Raw genomic sequence first — 20,238 nt, 5'->3', positions numbered from 1 at the left:
AATCTGGCATTCTGATGCCCCCAGATATGGTTTTCTTTTTTAAAATTCCCCTGGCTATTCGGGGTCTTTTCTGATTCTACACAAATCTTAAAATAATTTGTTCCAACTCTCTGAAGAAAGTCCATGGTATTTTGATAGGGATTGCATTAAATGTGTATATTGCCCTGGGTAACATTGACATTTTCACAATATTAATTCTGCCAATCCATGAGCATGGAATATTTTTCCATCTCTTTGTGTCTTCCTCAATTTCTTTCAGAAGTGTTCTATAGTTTTGAGGGTATAGATCCTTTACATCTTTGGTTAGGTTTATTCCTAGGTATCTTATGCTTTTGGGTGCAATTGTAAATGGGATTGACTCCTTAATTTCTCTTTCTTCAGTCTCATTGTTAGTGTATAGAAATGCCACTGATTTCTGGGCATTGATTTTGTATCCTGCCACGCTACCGAATTGCTGTATGAGTTCTAGCAATCTTGGGGTGGAGACTTTTGGGTTTTCTATGTAGAGTATCATGTCATCGGCGAAGAGGGAGAGTTTGACTTCTTCTTTGCCAATTTGAATGCCTTTAATGTCTTTTTGTTGTCTGATTGCTGAGGCTAGGACTTCCAGTACTATGTTGAATAGCAGTGGTGAGAGTGGACATCCCTGTCTTGTTCCTGATCTTAGGGGAAAGGCTCCAGTGCTTCCCCATTGAGAATGATATTTGCTGTGGGCTTTTCATAGATGGCTTTTAAGATGTTGAGGAATGTTCCCTCTATCCCTACACTCTGAAGAGTTTTGATCAGAAATGGATGCTGTATTTTGTCAAATCAAAATCCTAGAGAAGAACACAGGCAACACCCTTTTTGAACTCGGCCACAGTAACTTCTTGCAAGATACATCCACGGAGGCAAAAGAAACAAAAGCAAAAATGAACTATTGGGACTTCATCAAGATAAGAAGCTTTTGCACAGCAAAGGATACAGTCAACAAAACTCAAAGACAACCTACAGAATGGGAGAAGATATTTGCAAATGACATATCAGATAAAGGGCTAGTTTCCAAGATCTATAAAGAACTTATTAAACTCAACACCAAAGAAACAAACAATCCAATCATGAAATGGGCAAAAGACATGAAGAGAAATCTCACAGAGGAAGACATAGACATGGCCAACATGCATATGAGAAAATGCTCTGCATCACTTGCCATCAGGGAAATACAAATCAAAACCACAATGAGATACCACCTCACACCAGTGAGAATGGGGCAAATTAACAAGGCAGGAAACCACAAATGTTGGAGAGGATGCGGAGAAAAGGGAACCCTCTTACACTGTTGGTGGGAATGTGAACTGGTACAGCCACTCTGGAAAACTGTGTGGAGGTTCCTCAAAGAGTTAAAAATAGACCTGCCCTACGACCCAGCAATTGCACTGTTGGGGATTTACCCCAAAGATACAAATGCAATGAAACGCCGGGACACCTGCACCCCGATGTTTATAGCAGCAATGGCCACGATAGCCAAACTGTGGAAGGAGCCTTAGTGTCCAACGAAAGATGAATGGATAAAGAAGATGTGGTTTATGTATACAATGGAATATTACTCAGCTATTAGAAATGACAAATACCCACCATTTGCTTCAACGTGGATGGAACTGGAGGGTATTATGCTGAGTGAAGTAGGTCAGTCAGAGAAGGACAAACATTATATGTTCTCATTCATTTGGGGAATATAAATAATAGTGAAAGGGAATATAAGGGAAGGGAGAAGAAATGTGTGGGAAATATCAGAAAGGGAGACAGAACGTAAAGACTGCTAACTCTGGGAAACGAACTAGGGGTGGTAGAAGGGGAGGAGGGCGGGGGGTGGGAGTGAATGGGTGACGGGCACTGGGGGTTATTCTGTATGTTAGTAAATTGAACACCAATAAAAAATAAATTAAAAAAAATAAAAGTTTTCATCACAACAAAAAAAAATAAATAAAAAATAAAATAAAATAAAACATGCTCTCATCTCAGGACATTCTCTGTGATGTGGGGCCACTTTTAGGGCAAATGGAAGGAAGCTGACACTCTTTGATTACTTGTCATCTTCTTGGGTACTGTTCTAGATACCCTGTGTCTTTCATTGTCCTCCACAATAACTCAAGTGAATTAGGTTTTGTTGAGCTCTTCACATTAGAAAACCAAGATTTTGGAAGGCTTTGAAATTTGCATTAGGAAGTGGTGGGCCCAAAATTAAAATCTACATCTTTCTCCAAGGCTCATGTTCTTTTGAGTACATCTGGTCACCTTATACCTCACACAGGTGAGATCACCCCCATAAGGTGGATCATTTTTGCATTCTAATAACTAACCCTCCTTTTAATGGTTCAAAGTTTTAAATCAGTCCATTTTAAATTGAATTCCACTTCAAAACAAATTGCACAAGGCTTCTTTTACCCTCTGTCAGTGACAACAAGTAAAATAATTAAACATATCCATAAATGTTACACAAGACTATTTTTATTATGTTAGAGAACCACTGCCAACCAAATAGCATTCATAGAAATTACTTTTTCAAAAAACTATTTAGACCTTTTGTCACATAAATCATTGAATAATCAAACTCTTGCTCTCTCTCTTTTCAACAAAAAGGGACAGTATTCTATTTTTAGATAGGATTATATTAAAATGAATATCCACAAAGCAACTATAAATACATAGGAGAGACATCCAGTGAACTACAACTTGAATTTAAAGTTACCACCTGATAATAAAATTAAGAAAAATATAATCTAATCAAAGTTAATTAAGTAATTAAAGCATCCTTTTGTAGAAGCATCCTTTTAGGTTGGCTATGGATCAATGACTGCCTATATTCAGTGTCTTGAGAACAGTATCACAGTGGCCTGATCAGAATACCATTGTAACCGTGGAATCTGAACCCTGATTAAATGAATTATAGGCTGCTCAAGAAGGATATATTAACAGGGAAAAGTGATCATCATACTGAGTAGGCTTATAGTTATAACAGGGCAAGAATGGGTCTCCAGCTTTGCAGAGAGGACAGGCACCCCTGGCCACCCAAGGCAGCATTCCAATCTACTAGTCTGCATCCTAGTAACTTGACCATCTGCCATTAATATCATCCAATCACTGCCCCTTGCCCTGAATTTGAAACAAATTTTGAAACAATTTGTTTAATTGTTCTGTGCTAGAGAGAGTTTATGTAGATTTGAGTCTGCCTGACATTTTTTTGTCATAAATTATTCAATTATCCTTCTGAGCTAAACTTCAATCTGTAATCATTTAGTTAACATGAATTCATTGGCTGAGAGAAGGATCAGCTTAGAAAAGTTTGACAAAATTGAGTGTCTCGGTCTTTGGCCCTAGGCTACGGTGACATTTGAGTAGTGTCTCAATACGTAAGGACATCCACAAATGGCCACTTCACAATCTCTGGATTGCTCAGGAGATAGGAGAAGAAAAAGTCTAAGGTTTTCTTTGTTTTGTTTAATTTGGATTATATACAAAACAAACTAGGAAGATACATAGAAATTTCTGTGCATAGTTTGCAATGGGTAAAGAACTTTTGGAAAGGTTGGTATATTTATTTTTGAGCATCATATCAACTGCATATCAATTTTATTTCCTCCTCTAGGAATAATTTAACCTTTAAGTTTAGAGCATAAACATCTGTAAATGACAATACATTTGCAAATGAGAATACTTGTGATATTTTCTTATTGTAAAATATATAAATGCTCATTGTGGGAATCTGTGGACTTTGGGTTTCTATGCTGTATAAACAAAGTGGAAGGAGTCAACAAACAAATGGTCACCTTTGAACCAAAAGGGTTCAAAGATGCATCTATGCAGCCTGAGCATCAGTACTCTATCTGCCCATCAGACCCTTGGTTTCGACTCAGGTCACGATCTGAGTCATGGGATCGAGCCCTGCATCTGGCCCCATGCTCAGCACGGAGTCGGCTTGGGATTGTTTCTCTGCCTCCCCCTTGGCCTCTCTCCCTGCTCCCACACACACTCCCTCTCTCAAATAAATAAATCTTTAAACAAACAACAACTATATATATATATATGTGTGTGTATATGTGTATACACACACACACATAATATATGAATGAAAGAATGCTTGTCAATTAAGAGCCAGGAGGTTATGCTAAACTAATTACTTTGAGGATCAGCACTTCAGGAAGTTGCCAAGATTGGCGAGAAAATCTACTTCCTGTGGATGATTCTTTTTCCCTAGAGCTTGTTTGCTTGCTTTTTTCCTTCCTTACTATCCTTTTTGCTTGACACTCTTCAAGCATAGAGCGAGCTTCAAACTTTACCAACCAGGTCCAATATGGTAGGCATTATTCTCTGGGTAGGACCCAGCAAAGCAAGAACCCACCCATGTGGCCTATTGTGGCAATAGCCTGTGTACCCTTAATCAATGTGCCAATCCTGGTGCTGAGATCACAGCCTCAGAGATTAGTAAACTTCCCATTGCCTACTGCCTCTTGTTTTTATAAGATCCTCTTTGAGAGTAAGTGAAGTTATGTGAGAGCATTTAACATAGTGACTGGCGCATAGCACTCAGTAAATTTGCCTGAGGTCTATTGAAGCTCTCTCCCCTTTTTTCTGGCTTTCCTGATTTTGCAAGACAAAATCCAGAAGAAAGTTCTTCTGTGTATCTTGCAATGTAATAGAGAAGACACTTATCCAAATAGGCAAGATTATTTACAGGCAGCCTCTGCTGAACGAGGCTGAGGTCCAGGAGACTAGGTCACTTTGATGAACTGATCTCATTTAGACCACCTCAAATCCTTGGTGGAAATAGGTGAAGGTATAAATTATAAATTAAAAAAGAAAGACAGATTTGACTGAAAAGTCTCTCTTGATAAAGCAGAACAAAATGGCTTTCAGGAATTCTTAGTAAAATATTCGCTGGGTAGGCAAAGTTCATTTGTTAAAATACTCATACGGAATGTACTGGATCATTTCTTGCCAAAAATATTCTTTTGCAATCATGTAGCCACTAACTGTGCCTTCTTACAAGTCCAGAGATGAGTTGCAGATGACATTGGACACATTTAGTAACCATTTAAAAAAATGTAGCTAATTCTATTGATAAAACCTGATTTTCACATATTAAAAACAAGCACATTGGGTAAATGTGGGAGCTTAAATCTGTACTCAATGGTTGAAACAGAAAGATAAGGCAGGAAGATGTTCTTTTTTCGCGGAAATTTGTACTTTGCAAACTGGCCAGTAAAACCATACAAAACCATTGGCTCTATGGTGTGAAATGATGTATCAAATGGAAACAGTAATAAGCACAAATAAACAGCTTTTGTTAAACAGCCTCAAGGAAAATGATAAATAGTGGCTTTTGATCCAGATTCTGCATAACTCCCTTTCTTATTTTGATTCATTCTCCTAAATTAGAAATTGTGGTCAGCTCAGAACTTACGTATGTAGCTAAATATATCTATCAGGGGAATGATGTAAAGCAAAGTTAGGTCTGGTTTGTGAAAAAGTTTAGAGTACCTGCTCACAACAAGCACTCCACTGGCTGCTCTCTGGGTTCAAGTTCTGGCTGCACCATGGACCTCAGACATGCAAGCTGTAAAATGGGAACCCTATCTGTAAAATTGTAAAATAGAAGTATCTTTGGTAAAGTGAGAATGATGGAAATTCCTACCATTTGGGGCTATGAGGGTTGAATACACAATTAAATTATAGCCCTTAGCACAGAATCTATGCACTGTCTCCCCATTGAACATGCAGCAGAAGTTAGTGTTCATTACTAGATTTTTCAGCCTTGAGTTGTTTGTCAGTTTTGGCTCTATGGGAAGGGAGATGGCGAGAAGTCTGAGAAAGCGCAAATAGAACTGCCTTTCCACCACCAACAGAAAGCAAATGCCTCTGGGTGTGTGGCATCTTCTTTAAAACCCTAAGGTAATTGCAGCAAGGAGGCTCAGGTAGTATTTCTGAATATTCAGACAAAAATTTTACTATATTAATGAATCTAGGGGCTGTTTCTCTTTGTTGACTCAATGCTAATTTTGACAGCATCCCCTGGGCATGTGCATGCTTATATTTTCTGGGCATGGAGATGCTGAGGCTTCTTCCTGTTTACTTAGTCATGTTTATATGAAGGCAGTCGTTCTCATTTTGTAGTAGATTTTTAATGTGAGGAAGAGAAGAGGCCCTCCTTAAGGTTAAGTGGTGGGGATCCAAATGGACACAGAAAACTCATCTCCAACGTGGGCACATCACCACTTATGCTCAGAATTTTCTTGTTTCACATCCCTCCCTAGTCTCCCCTTGGCAAACAATGAACAAAGTTGGTAGAGCATTCAGAGAAGAATAAGCTGATTGGGATGGAAGCGCTCCTTCTGGCTCCTTCTCAGACATGCTCCCTTCATTTTCTTCCCATCCACCAAATCTTAGCAGCACAACCCAACACCCAGTGTATGTTTGGTCCCTTGTGTCAATGGAGCACAGACATAACCTACAGGATAAAGGGAGAGGGAAACATCTTGGCAGGTGCTCTTCAGAGGACCTTAGAAGATAGTGAATGGAGCTATGAGGTGACCTGTGAGCTGTGAGTCCACACATGCTCTTCCCTCACTGTCTCCCAGCTCCTTGTCTTCCCACCTGTCCCCCCAAAAACATCCCCCAAAGTCAGAATGACACCTCAACTTCTGTTCCTGAGAGAGCTATAAAAAGGCATGATGAATGAGAAGTCCTATCCAGGACCTGCTCTTTGTGGTAAGATAAGCAAATCATTAGCATTGGTCATCCCACAGGCACAACTAAAAGTTAATAACCTTTGTGTAGGTGGAAAGTTCACTGGCTCCTTCCTCGGGGGGAAAATGTTCCTTTTGGTTTCAACTGATGTGATAACAGCTAAAACAGGTAAGAGTTACCTCAAAATGCCTACAAGGACTGTAGTTTCAGAGCACCCACACAACAAATCATTATTTATTTTTCTACAAAGAAGGAGATGGGGCTGGGGTAGAGGGATGAGGGGGGAAAGGTAAGAGAGAGAGAGGAGGAGGAGGAAGAAGGAGACACAGAGAAGGAAGAAGAAAATTAGTTTGTTTCTTTCCTCTTTCCCTTTTTAACCAACAGCTAATATTGTGTCTTGTTTAGGGTTCCCCTAATAAGGGTCTACAAAGATCCTGATTTAGGGGTCTTATTTTTGAGAGCAAGAATCCTATATCTATTTCATAATATGCATCACATTATTAATGTTACTGAAGATCGATTCTACCTTTTCTCAATCACATACTTCAAATATCTATCATACTTATGGATATAAATATGGAAAAAAAATATCTTCATTTCCTGAGACACTTTTGTAGCCCTTCTGCCCCAAAGAGTGGGAACTCTGTGAAATTGTGGAGGCAGAGAAAATTAAGGCCATTCCACCTCAAGTTTAGCATTAGCACAAGTACAGTCATCTTAGGCTCCTGTGAATAAGAGCTGCACTTTACAGGAAAAACTGCAGAATGTCCTTGACAGGGAATCCCATATCAGAAAGATAACAGAGCTCAGAATGCCCTCAGCAGGGAATCCCATATCAGAAAGACAACAGAGCTCAGAATGCCCTCAGCAAAGAATCCTATATCAGATCTTAAGAAACTCCCCCACCCCTCCCATATTGGAATGGAAAAAATTCCTCCACCCCTTCTGAAAATCCCCTAGACCAGCCCATAAAAAAACGTGGCTGTAACCCACTTCGGGGTCTAAGCCCCTGCTCTGCTGTGTGGAGTATACTTGGACCCAAGCTCAAGCTTGCTAATAAACCCTCATGTGCTTGCATCGGTGTCGGCTCCTTGGTGGTTTCTCGGATTCGCAATCTTGGGCACAACAAAATGACACAGCACATGATCATTCTCTACAATTTCTAGGGAACTATTCAAGGAAGATTTTACTCATCGAACCTAGTTGTCTGCATATCTGAGTTACTGATCTGCAGCAGAGCCAGCTCTCACAAACTTCCTATGGAGTTTCAGAAACTCAACAGGAACCATTTAGTCAATTATATAACATATGGGACTTTCTTTGAGAAGAGCTTCTTTGATTATCGGATTTTGATAGCTGTTTATAAAAATACTAATGAGAATGTACCAAAAAAAAAAAAAATGGTGCTGGCAGAGAATGAATGGAAACAATATGCCTTTCTTAGCTAAGATAGAAAATGTCCATAATTAGTCTCAACAGTTTTACTGTATCCATTTTTCATAAAAACATAAACAACAAATTACTTAAAATCCTATTAGTTTTTACTTAGTTTACATTTAATAGTTATCCTCAATATTTGTTACTTATCATATTTCTTAAAACCTGATTTTGTTTGGGCAACAATGTGCCCAACCAATAAGGATAAATCATAATTAGTTTAAGCCCTCAAGGTAAGCTAATTCCCTTCTCCCACTTGCCTTCCCAGTTTTCCATGCAGCTGATTCTAGCCACATGACCCTTCTAACCAACAAAACCTATTGGGAAGTCTGCAGACAGGGCTTATAGGAAACATTCATTAGCCTGATGAAGAGACAAGCACATGGGGAGAGCTCCCTAAAGAGCTTCTTCCTCTTCCTGCCTTGAACACGGCTGCAAGGGAGTTGATGTTTGGGGCTTTACCAACCCTCTTGAGGCCTTAGGTAGCAAGTCCAAGGACAAAAAGCCAACATCCTAGAGATAGAAAAGTGGACAATAAAAATGCCTAAGTCTCAAATGATAATAGTGAGCAATACCATCCTTAAACTACCTGTTTACACACTTCTTGTTTTGTGAGGTATTAAATATCTTTATTGCTTAGGCCACAGTTGGATGGATAGTCACTCAATAAATACTAAATTATTTAGGCATTGCTCCTGCTGCTTGGATTACAGCAGTAAATCAAACATACAACCTCCCTGGCCTCACAGGGCATGTACCAAGTCAGAGGAGACATATGCTACAGAAATAAAAGAATAAACATAATATGCCAAGTCATGGTAATCATTATGGAGAATATAAAGCAAGGTAAGGAGATTGAGAATAAAATGGAAAGCTAATTTATATTGATAATTCATGGAAGCTTTACTGAGAGGTAATCATTTGAACAGAGACTTGAATGAATTAAAAGAGTGAACCAGGTGGATAGCTACGGGTGTTTTGTTACTTGCATCTGAAAGCATCATTAACTTAGACATCCAGTAAGTTTGTAGTCATTCGTCAAAACAGAGCTCTGACATAATCACTTCTGGGAAGTCTTCCAGGACCTCCCACTCACTAAAATCAATCCCTTCCTCTTCTAGAATACTTCTTCATCTTCACCCCATGCACTGTTATCTACACCATGCCTTCTTTTACTCTACTTGTTGATATAGCTTATAATGTCACCTTCTCTAGGCATTATGACTCTGGAGGGAAAAGATCAATTCTTAGTTACTGCTATCTTGGCTCTTAGCAGTTGGTATCTGCTCACCTAGTGAGCTCCATGTACCCACAAATAGTTATTTTTTTTAAAGATTTTATTTGGGGATCACTTGGTGGCTCAGCGGTTTAGCACCTGCCTTCGGCCCAGGGCGTGATCCTGGAGTCTCCAGATTGAGTCCTACATCGGGCTCCCTGCATGGAGCCTGCTTCTCCCTCTGCCTGTGTCTCTGCCTCTCTCTCTCTCTCTCTCTTTCTCTGTGTCTCTCATGGATAAGTAAATAAAATCTTTTATGGATAAGTAAATAAAATTTTATTATTTTTTTAAGATTTTATTTACTTATTCATGAGAGACACAGAGAAAGAGAGAGAGAGAGAGAGAGGCAGAGACACAGGCAGAGGGAGAAGCAGGCTCCATGCAGGGAGCCCGATGTGGGACTCAATCCCAGGACCCTGGGATCACACCCTGAGCCAAAGGCAAACACTCAACCTCAGAGCCAACCAAGCGTCCCACCCACAAATAGTTATCGACTTGACTGGAGCTTCTGCCCTTTGGATGTTTGGATATAAATGTGTAGTTTCCACTGTAGTGTGATTAAAAGTGGGCACCTACAGAAAATGTTGTTAAAGTGTGATTATTTTTTGTGTTGAAGAAATTCATCTTACAAGCATTGAGAAAGCTGACTGCACTGAGTCTCCATGAATGTGTACGAATTTACAAATTACATAGGTCACTTAGGCAGAAAATCTTTGGTTTCCATTTGGGAGACAAAAATATATATGATGGTTGAGAAGCAACCTGGTTCCCTATCAGGTACATCTGTCTAATCACACACTGTCCTTGGTCTTTGGAAAAGGCTATCCAAAAACTGATGTAACCACTCACTTAGGTTAAGTAATTACAGTCTCCTGAGTATTTCTCCTGGTAGGGGAGGAAAAAGTTCATTTTGTTTACTGATCTTGAATGACTGCTCATCTGTGAACCTTTCTTTCCTCTCAGGCTACTCAATGCACACTCACTTCAGTGCAGGAACAAAGCATTATGATTGATTCAACTCAAAATGAACTGGGTTTTACCATAAAATATAACCTAGCAGATATTATATTTTTAACTTCAAAAGTAAAGAGAAAGGGAAAGGGCATGTGAAGAAACTTAAAACATCAATGAAGGCTTAAAAAAAAAGAGTTTGGTTTTAGGTACTTGTGTGAAAATTTAATAAAGAGAGGATCAGAAGATATTAAGGTATTTTTATATTAAATCCAGAGTTTGTAGAATAAAGTAAATAATATGCTTTTAAAAAATGTTCCCTCAATATCAAAACAGAAGGAAAGGCATTTGCTTCATATACTCTCAAACAGAGTAATAGTCCTTTCTTTTATGTGTTACATTAACAGATATTAATATTAGTAATTAATATTACTTAATGTTTGCTTTCCGTTTAAGCCAATCTCTTACTTAAAACTCAGAAAGGAAAATAATGTTTTTTAGATTGCAGGGTTATGATGATCCAAATGTGTATGCTTCACAACATTTTTCTGAAGAATGGCTTAGAGTCAGATGGTATGTCAATAAATGAAGACTTACTCATCAGTTTTTGAAAATAGGTGCTAAAGACTTTAACTTTGCATTTGAGATTCCAAATCACACTTCCATATTGCCAAAGGAAGCAGGTATCATACAGTCCCCATACAGTCCCATTTCAAGGAATCTAGATCAGGTTGGTACATATAAAATCTTCACAAAGTCTTCATAAGAACTTATAGCACCAGAGACAGTTACTGAACAAATAACTTTGAGACTAAACTCAGATAAAGAAGCTCAAATTCAAGATGCCTGGGTGGCTCAGAGGTTGAGCTTCTGCTTTCAGCTCAGGGTGTGATCCTGGAGCCCAAATTCCAGAAGAACTTAGCTTAGCACCTGCTGGTTTGCCTGGGATACCCTGGATGCCCATCCCTGGTTGGAACAATCCAGATCTCCAGGTCCTTCTTGGGCCCACTCCCCCTCTCTACAGAGAGGGACATCCCCAACTTCACTCATCAGTCAAGGTTAATTTAGCAACAGCTCAGCTTCTGGTATAGAGTAACCCAAGTAACACTAGGAACAAAGATGTATGGGGGAGGTAGCGATGTTTGATGACATGTCTCATGCAAGCTGAGAAGGTGCAAATGAATGGGACATATATACTTAAATTAATGGGAAAGTATGAGCGTTCTTTGTCACTTAAGGGGCTGCTTTGGATAGCAGTTGGAGACACATTTAAAATTTCTGAGAGAACCAATTTCATACTCATTGTTCTCAATTTTTTTTTTTTTTTGCTACTCTTCCTCTTTATCTTTTTTGTTTGTTTGGTTGGTTGGTTGAAAGTCTTAGCTGATTCCCTTAACTAGAAGGGTATCTGCTAACAAAAAAGTCAACAAATTCACAGGAGACAAAAGACATTCTTGGTTTGATTGCTCCTAATAAACTTCAGTGCTTCCAGACCACATAATGTCATAGAGTTATTTGTAATGCTTCTTTAAAAGGGTGACAGGGTTCAGAAATAAACTGCACATGGTAAGAAGAGCCTCCCATGGGTTATCCCTGCAAAATGAGTTGCAAGGCTTTGGGAGTGGTGGTGGTTTCCGGCCATTAGCATTACTAATCAAGGCCAGCCTTGCATTTATGGGAATCTACACAAACCAGGATGATACATGCTATGTTCACTCAAGCAACCCTGCCTGATTTCTTCAAGGTTATGCTCAAACAAAACTTTACTCCAATTATCTTTGATTGGAATGCTTCATTATTTTTATATGTCCTAGGGATAGAGTCCATGAAGTAGATGCATTAGGTCCATGAGTCACAAAAATCATATTTCGTGCTTCATGCCCACATAAAGCAATTACTGTCAACTCTCAATTAACCTCGTTATCAGAGGAAGCATTAGTGGAGACAATACAAATCCTGGATAACCTACCCATGTCTTTCTTGCTGCCACAGTTGCAGCTGAGGTGAGAAAGAGAGAAAGAGAGAGAGATAATGGGAGCGCCAGGCAAAGCGTGGGGCTAAGAGGTCTCTTCTGGAAAATTTGAGCAGAGGTGCCACTCTGCCCTTTTATCATGTCCCTTGCCTTTCTGCCCTGCGCCAGGAAGCAAAAATAACATTACTTTCTTTGCAATCTCCTGGCTGACAAACAAAAGGTGAGGAGCAAAGGAAGCCAGGAGAAAGTGTGGGGGGGGGGGGGGAGTACCCTGCAATGCTGGCAATCCCTGGCAGCCCGGAGGCCTCTGGGGACCACAGGCAGTTCTACACAGGGGCTGTGCACCTTGCTCCTTATCCTTAGGAAGCTTGAGCTATTCCCAAGGCTCTCAGGGCACAGGGCAAGTACTCAGGTGTTTTGTTCTTTTGGATTTTGATTGTGTCACCCAACATGGTCAAAGGTGTTTAATTACAAATGTCATAATTAATCATTTGCACACATGATAAGCATTCTTACACTAGAGGTGCCTACAGGTATAAGGACATGCCCATCAAATCAGGTGCTAGGCATTGATGCTCTTCCCATCCTTCAGATGAAATGAACCCACTGAGCCGGGCACTGTTATCCCAGGCTGGGAGCCACAGGACCACTGAAGATGCCACCTCTTCAAGTGATTCCTAGTGGCACTGCTCCAGGAAGGGTTTGCATTTTAACAAGGAAGCAAAACCGCAGTGATAAAACCACACTGAAATTCCAGACCCTAGTGAGGAACTGGTGGTATGGGAGAGACACAGGAGGGGTGGGGGAAAAACTCTGAAGTCACAGCATAGACAAGAGCACACTGGAAAGGAAAACTAGGAAATTACCTTGGGGAAAGAAAGATGAAAAATCATAAAATTATGTTTTAATGAAAAAAACAGTTTGAGTTAAAATGATTATAAAGAGACAAATTCATGTCCTTTGTAAATATGACTTTGCTACAAAATGAATGGGGTCTGGCTGGAAAGAAGTCATTTATCAGTTTTTTGCCTCTGAATGAATTTCTGTGTATCAGCTTGAGAAATCAGGAAAATAGGTGCAAAAAATCAAAAGACAGAGTTAGAAACAGTGGAGGGGCACCTGGGTGGCTCAGTGGTTGAGCATCTGTCTTTGGCTCAGAGCATGATCCCAGGGTTCTGGAATCGAGTCTCGTATCGGGCTCCCCACAGGGAGTCTGGTTCTCTCTCTGCCTATGTCTCTGCCTCTCTCTGTGTGTCTCTCATGGATAAATAAATAAAATCTTAAAAAAAAGGAAATAGTGGAAAACACAAGATTTCTGGAGAATACTGGCCAGAATTCTTCCTAATACCAAAGAGAAAGAGAGAGACAGAGAAAAAATAATAATAATAATAATGAAGGAAGATTATGAAAAATGTAAATATTGACTATAAAATATCAGTGGGTAAGCCAAAAATGAAAGTCAAAGAAATAAGTGAAAGTGCTCATCTGATTGACTGATTCATTATTCTTTAAATTCTCTGGATGCTCATCAGCTAGGGCAGGTGCATACATACACAATGAAATGTGATGTTATGACTTCTGGGTTAAAAAGGAGGGGTGAAATTAAAGGTGTAATTACTTCTCATCCCCTTTTCAAAACACAGAGAGAACAACAATAGTGAAACAGAGAAAAGTATCAAATGTAATCAAACAAGCAAGCAAACAAAAAGTCCCCCATCCTTTTTACACATCATGAAGCATACATGGACCCAATTCAGGAAGGACAGTGAAAACTGACAAATATCTCAAGTCTCAAGCAGGTGCAAAAAGTTTCTGGCCAAAGTAATGTCAAAAACGTCTAATGGGCATATGCCATGTGCTTTTGATGAGAGTGGCAAGAGGCACAATTTAAGCCCTAGAGACACAGTTTTGACACTGTGGAACAGAGGGAGAGGCAGAACTAAGAAAAAATGTGTTAATATTGTATTCCTATTTACTTTTGTATTGTGTTACTGTATCCCTTCTTGCCAAAGAAGACTTCCAGAGGCAATGACTGCCTATAGAAATTCCAAGGGAATAAACCAGTAAAAACAAACAATACACAGACTTGGATTTTCTAGATAATTCTTTCATACATAGAGTATAAATCTTTATACTTTATGCCAGTGGAAATTTTCCCTTAGATGATTATTCTGATAGAAAGTATTTGAATTTTATATGTCAAGTCCAAAAAAGGAAATACTACATAATACGGAAAGCATCTAACTCTGTTAGGTTAAGCAACTGAATTTGAGAGATTTGCTAGATGGTTTCAATCTAAGCACTCATTTAGGTTTTCAAAGGAAAAAGACAAGGGAGTGAGCAGAGGAGTGTGACCAGATTATAAGAATTTTTTTGCTTTGCTCTCAAGAGTGAAGGACTACTTCATCTAAGAAAATACAATTCAGCACATAGAAAAAGCAATTCAGTGATAGTCTGGGTGTTCACTAATTGGTCTTAGAACAAGTGTCTTCTGTAAGCTATAGATTTGGCAAATAATAAGAGCCACTGGAAGGATTTAAAAAAACAACTTTCCAACTCTGTCTACCATGGAACTTTCATTTTGTACATATGCTAGACCAGATCACCTGGGCTTCGTTTTTCCTGTACATTGGTTGACAAAGGAAAGGTCTGAATTTGAATTAGGTAACACACTCTTCCTTGTCTTCACAGTTTGAGATTTACAGTTCTCTCTCTTTTCCTGGCTATGCACAAGTTAAAATCTATAGGATCTCATGGCTCCCTGGCCCTTTAAAGGAACACAGTGTATGTATGGACAATGGATAATTAATGGGCTCATGAAGGAAGTCAAGAAATGGACTTTTTCTAACTATTTTCTAACTGAAAATAATGAAAATCAATGAAGCCAGAACAGACCCAAGCATTAAGCAGCATTTACTTAAGTGATATTAGGCAATGGTACAGTTGGGTGAGCAAAGCAGTATAAGCTAATACTGACCTCCTCTCCCAAGCTCAAAAAATTCAAGAATGGTCATAGACCCAAGGACCATACATTTCAAGTTTGGATTGCCAAAGGAACGGTTATGGGTTAAACTGTGTCTCCCTAAAATTCATATGTTGAAGTCCTAACCCCCCAATATGTAGGAATGTGACTGTAATTGGAGGTAGGGCCTTTAGAGAAGCAATGAAGGTTAAATGAGGTCATGGAGGGGCCCTGATCTGATATGACCGATGTCTTGATAGGAAGAGGAGATAAGGTCATGGACACATGTGTGAGGAGGGCATGTGAGGACACAGGAGGAGGAGGCCATTTATGAGCCCAGTAGAGAGACCTCAGAAGAAATCAACCTTGTGGATGCCCTGTTCTTAAGATTTCTAGTCTTCAGAACTGTGAGGGAAAAAAAATGTTGGTTGTTGAAGCCTCCAAGTCTGCAGTGCTTTGTGATGGTAACCCCAGCAAACTAATTCAGAAATCTGCTATATAATCAGCCCTTCTTTTTCTTTTACAAGCCAGAAAGAAGACCCAAGTTTTCTTTTGTGGTTAGATGCATTCTACGTCATACTCACAACCCCAACAGGAAAGGCCAGTACAGCTAACATCCAGTCCCGGAGTGAGATGAGCTTCTTGAGCTGCCTTTCTTGTTCTTGGTTCCCACTTCCTCTAGTCAGGAGACTGGAAAGATCAGTCAGCACACAAATGCCGAAAAAGACAGCCTGGATGACCTGGAGGGAGACAAGAGCTGGTGTTATGAAGACCAAAGACCTAAAGAGGCCCCAGCTGTAGGACAGCCAACCAGCAACAACTCTGCAACATGATACATGATAAGAGAAGATTGGAAGCATACTTAAAGAGCTGGCCTACAAATGTAAAAGACTTTACAAACGACTTTCTTTACAAAAGGCTATCATAGATGAGAAAATTCATCCTAAAAACACTGCTTCCCTTTTTGCTCATTTCAGTTCAAATGTGAAATAAGCACACACATACATGTCTAAAGAGGCCCAACAGAAAGTAGTATCAAATATCATAAGGATATGTCCATTATTTTGAAAACATCTTATCTGCGATCTAGTTATACTGACCAGTGGGGTTTAGTGAACATCTAAGAAGCGCAAAGAAAAGAATCAGGGTAGCCTGAATATTAAACAAGACACTTTTGTCTGAATGTGAAGAAACCTTCCTATGCTTTAATCTCCTAGATTTAGAAATTTTCTCACCAAAGGAAGTGTTTGGAAGTGTTTCTCACCAAAGGAAGTCCTTGAGCCATAGAGAAATTAACTGAATGCAATAATTAGAGCTGTACAGAGTGATTTTCTGTTGTCAAACCTAAATGATAAGACCTCCTTCTCAGGTTTTCTATGAAATAAAATCTTCCCAAAGTAATATAAACAGAGATACCGCACCATATTCCCCAAAATGCTTTCAGTTGTACATTCCCAAATCAATTACAAATTAAATTACTTACTTCAGCTACATGTAACTTGGACTATCACAGTGGGGAGGACACTAAAACACTGTAATTCCATAATATGTGAAATTCCCAAAGTGGGTGGAAAAGTATTGATGATCCAGAGCTGTGAGTAGAGGCAGGAAGCATACTGTCACATAGCTTGCCACATGATATTTCAAATTATGGAAAGGGCAGAAAATAGAGTCCCTGGGCTCAAAACAATGTCCATTTAGCACCAAGAATAGATTCAGGGTAATTTTTCTGGCTTCTATCTGAAATAATTTACTGATGGTATATTTGTAAAAGATACAATTTTACTAATTACCTCTTTAGAAAACAAAAAGTTTTGTGCAAAATTCCATGTTGGCAGTGGAAAGAATCTGTGATTGAATGGATGAGTTCCTCACTGCGGCACAGAACAAAGGGAAGAAGGAAGGACCCTCAAAATTCCCTGGTTCCATCCTTTAGCATAACATGACACACTCAGATTGTTCATCATTCTGTTCAAATTCTTATCTAAGCCATTTTGAAAATTCTGAATAAAGGAGATTCTATTGCTGGCCTTAGTCAAATAAACAAAAATCCTGCAATATTTTACTATCACTGGCTCTTCCAAGCCTACCAAATACTGCCATTATTAGCCAATCTTAGCTAGAGTATAATGTTATATTCCTTCTCATAACTTAGCCTGTCTTTTAGCTTCAATGACTTAAAGTTTATTGTTATTCTTTCTACAACCAGAAAAACCAGAATGGGAGACGGTGAATCTGCCATAACTGAGTATGGCTCAACTCAAGAGTTGGCAAGAATCATGTTGTGATGACCAGAAATAATTTCAATGACTCAGGGAATAATTTCACAGTTAGGAAAACTTTCCATACCATATCTTATCACTTTAGATGTTTGACCTTTATGTTAAACACAAAGAAATTGGAGTTGCCAGGCTGGGGAATAATAATCTCCATGCCAATTTGGCCAGTGAGCATATTAAAAGATGTCATACCTGATCAATTACCAGGGAAATGCAAATGTAGACCACTGAGATAGCATTTTTCACTCATATAATTATTTGTAATTTAATTCTAATAATACCACTGGTTATAAGTATGTTCTGCATACTTATAATATGGGAATGCAAATTTGGATGACCCCTTTGAAGAATAGTTGGCAATATCTCGTGATATAAAGATGCATAGACTCTATTATCTAATGACTTCATTACAGAGGGTATTTCCTTACTGAAACTCTCATACATGTGTTCTTGTCACATGCATACAAAAGTTAATTTCTGCATTCATTCCTTCAAAAAAGTCAGCCTATATGTCTCAATTATTGACTGGATAAATAAACAGTGCTATATTCATAGAGTGGAATTCTAAGTACATATCAATTTTTCATTCTTACAACAAAACATTAAACAAAAAAAGGGGGGGGAGTTACAGTTTGATAGTATTAAAATAAATTTCAAAAAGATTAATAGCACTCAGTTCAGGTACCTCTACCAGGAGTATAAGACTTGGGGTACCTTGGTGGCTTAGTTGGTTAAGCATCAGACTTTGGCTCAGGTCATGATCCCAAGATTCTGGGATCAAGCCCTACTTTGGGCTCCCTGCTCAGCGGGGAGCCTGCTTCTCTCTCTTCCCTCCACCCCTCCCCCTGCTTGTGCACAAAAACTCTCTTTCTCATGAATAAAGAAAATATTTTAAAATAAAAAAGGAGAATAAGACTAGAGGAAGATACAAGGGCCTCAACTGTACTAATAATACTTTATTTCTTAAAATGATTCTGTATATAGAAGCTTGTATTATTTTCTATGTACTTCATTATTATGAAACATTTACAAATAACTTAAAAGTAAAAGGTAAAAAGGAGTGGTTTTCATACTTTGGAAATGTAGTTGGCTAGTCTCTTTCACTTGCTTTCATTCTTAACTCAGTTTTCTCTATTTTATAGATGGACTAGTAATAGCAGGATTTAGTGAGTTCCAAATTAAGTGAATTATAAAATTTCATGATCAAGTATCTACCACCAGAGTTGCCTTCCCACCATAAACAACTAGACATTTGAACTAAATATATAAATCAGGTTTTTCATATATTGAACTTTTTCCTCTGCAATAAGTCAAAGAAATCTTTTTTTTATTAAATGGCTCACCTGATGATGTCAGGCCCACCTTAAATAATTCTCTTTTTGCCACATAAATTAATATAATTACAGAATTGATTGTATTCACAGGATCTTCCAAAACCCCATGGAAGGAAATTATACAATGGTGAATATTACTGAAAGCCATTTTATTATTCTACCTACCACAAACTGTGGGTTAAACTATTTTCAGAGCTCAGTCAGAATGAAGAGTTATTCAAATTCTGACCAGAGAGGCCTTATTGACTACAAGCATTCAGTAGTCTGAGACCTAAGAAGTTTATTACCTAAATAGTGATGCTAAAGTAGCCTTGAAATAAAAGCTACTTTATATCCATCCCAAAAATTCTTAAGAGCAAGGATCAAAATATACATATACAAGTAACCTAAATACTTGCAAAAACATAATTCTACAATTTCCAAAGAAATATACCAAAATCCAGACATTCAACAATATCCAACATTATAAAATTCAACATATAATAAATTACTAGACTTTCCAAAAAGGTAAAAAAAAAAAAAATCCTTAACCAAAAGGAAACCAATTAAATAAAAACAGACATTGAAATGACAGAAGTATTTGAATTAGGAGATAGGAACATAAATCACTAAATTAAATAAGTTCAAGAAGTTAAATGAAAATAATGAATGGGGGGAAAAAGACATTTAAAAGAACCAAATGGAACATTGAAAAATTAAAGATGCTTCCTGAAACTTAAAAGTCACTGAGTGAAATAATAGCGCATTAGATGTTGCAGAAGAAATATTTTAAAAATTGAACATATAGAAATATAAATTATCCAAAATGGATCAGAAAGAAAGAGATTTTAAAAATCAACAGAATTTCAGTGAACTGTGAGAAAATGTCAAGCAGTCTAATCTGTGTATATTGAAGCTCTAACGAAGCAGGAAAGGAGGCATGTAGAAAAAGTATTAGAAGAAATAACGGCTGAAGTTATTCCAAAACTTCATGACATTTTCATGAAACTATAAACCTACAGATCTAAGAAACTAAACAAATGGAGTATACTCAAAGTCACATCAAGGTATCAACAAATGGAGTATACTCAAAGTCACATCAAGGCAAGGCAGTATACGATCAAATGCTGAAAATCTGTGATAAAGAAGAACTCTTAAAAGCCACTGGAGGAGGGGCTCCTGGGTGGCTCAGTTGGTTCAGGGTCTGACTCTTGATTTCAGCTCAGGTCATGATATCAAGGTTGTGGGGTCAGGCTTCACATTCGGCAGGGAGTCTGCTTGATGATTCTCTCCCTTCCCCCACTCATGCATGCACACATTCTCTC

General features: G+C 38.5%; 1 protein-coding gene across 13 annotated transcripts in view; it reads right to left on the bottom strand.

Moving 5' to 3' along the window:
* Positions 1-20,238, bottom strand: part of AIG1 (androgen induced 1) — a 240,667-nt gene that overhangs the window by 171,768 nt on the left and 48,661 nt on the right. For 11 of the 13 annotated variants that reach the window (XR_005353601.1, XR_005353600.1, XM_038526210.1 and 8 more), the window contains exon 2: positions 15,906-16,061. The exons of the other annotated variants lie outside the window; for them this stretch is intronic. Coding sequence is in view for 9 of the 11 variants with exons in the window: in XM_038526210.1 (XP_038382138.1) it covers positions 15,906-16,061 (156 nt within the window). In the remaining 2 variants the exon portion in view is untranslated. The remainder of the gene's footprint in view (positions 1-15,905; positions 16,062-20,238) is intronic. 13 annotated transcript variants of the gene reach the window in all.

This window comes from Canis lupus, chromosome 1 (assembly GCF_011100685.1).
Source record: "Canis lupus familiaris isolate Mischka breed German Shepherd chromosome 1, alternate assembly UU_Cfam_GSD_1.0, whole genome shotgun sequence".
NCBI lineage: Eukaryota > Metazoa > Chordata > Mammalia > Carnivora > Canidae > Canis > Canis lupus.
Note: the sequence above shows the minus strand (reverse complement) of the source record. Positions and strands in the feature narration are given on the sequence as shown.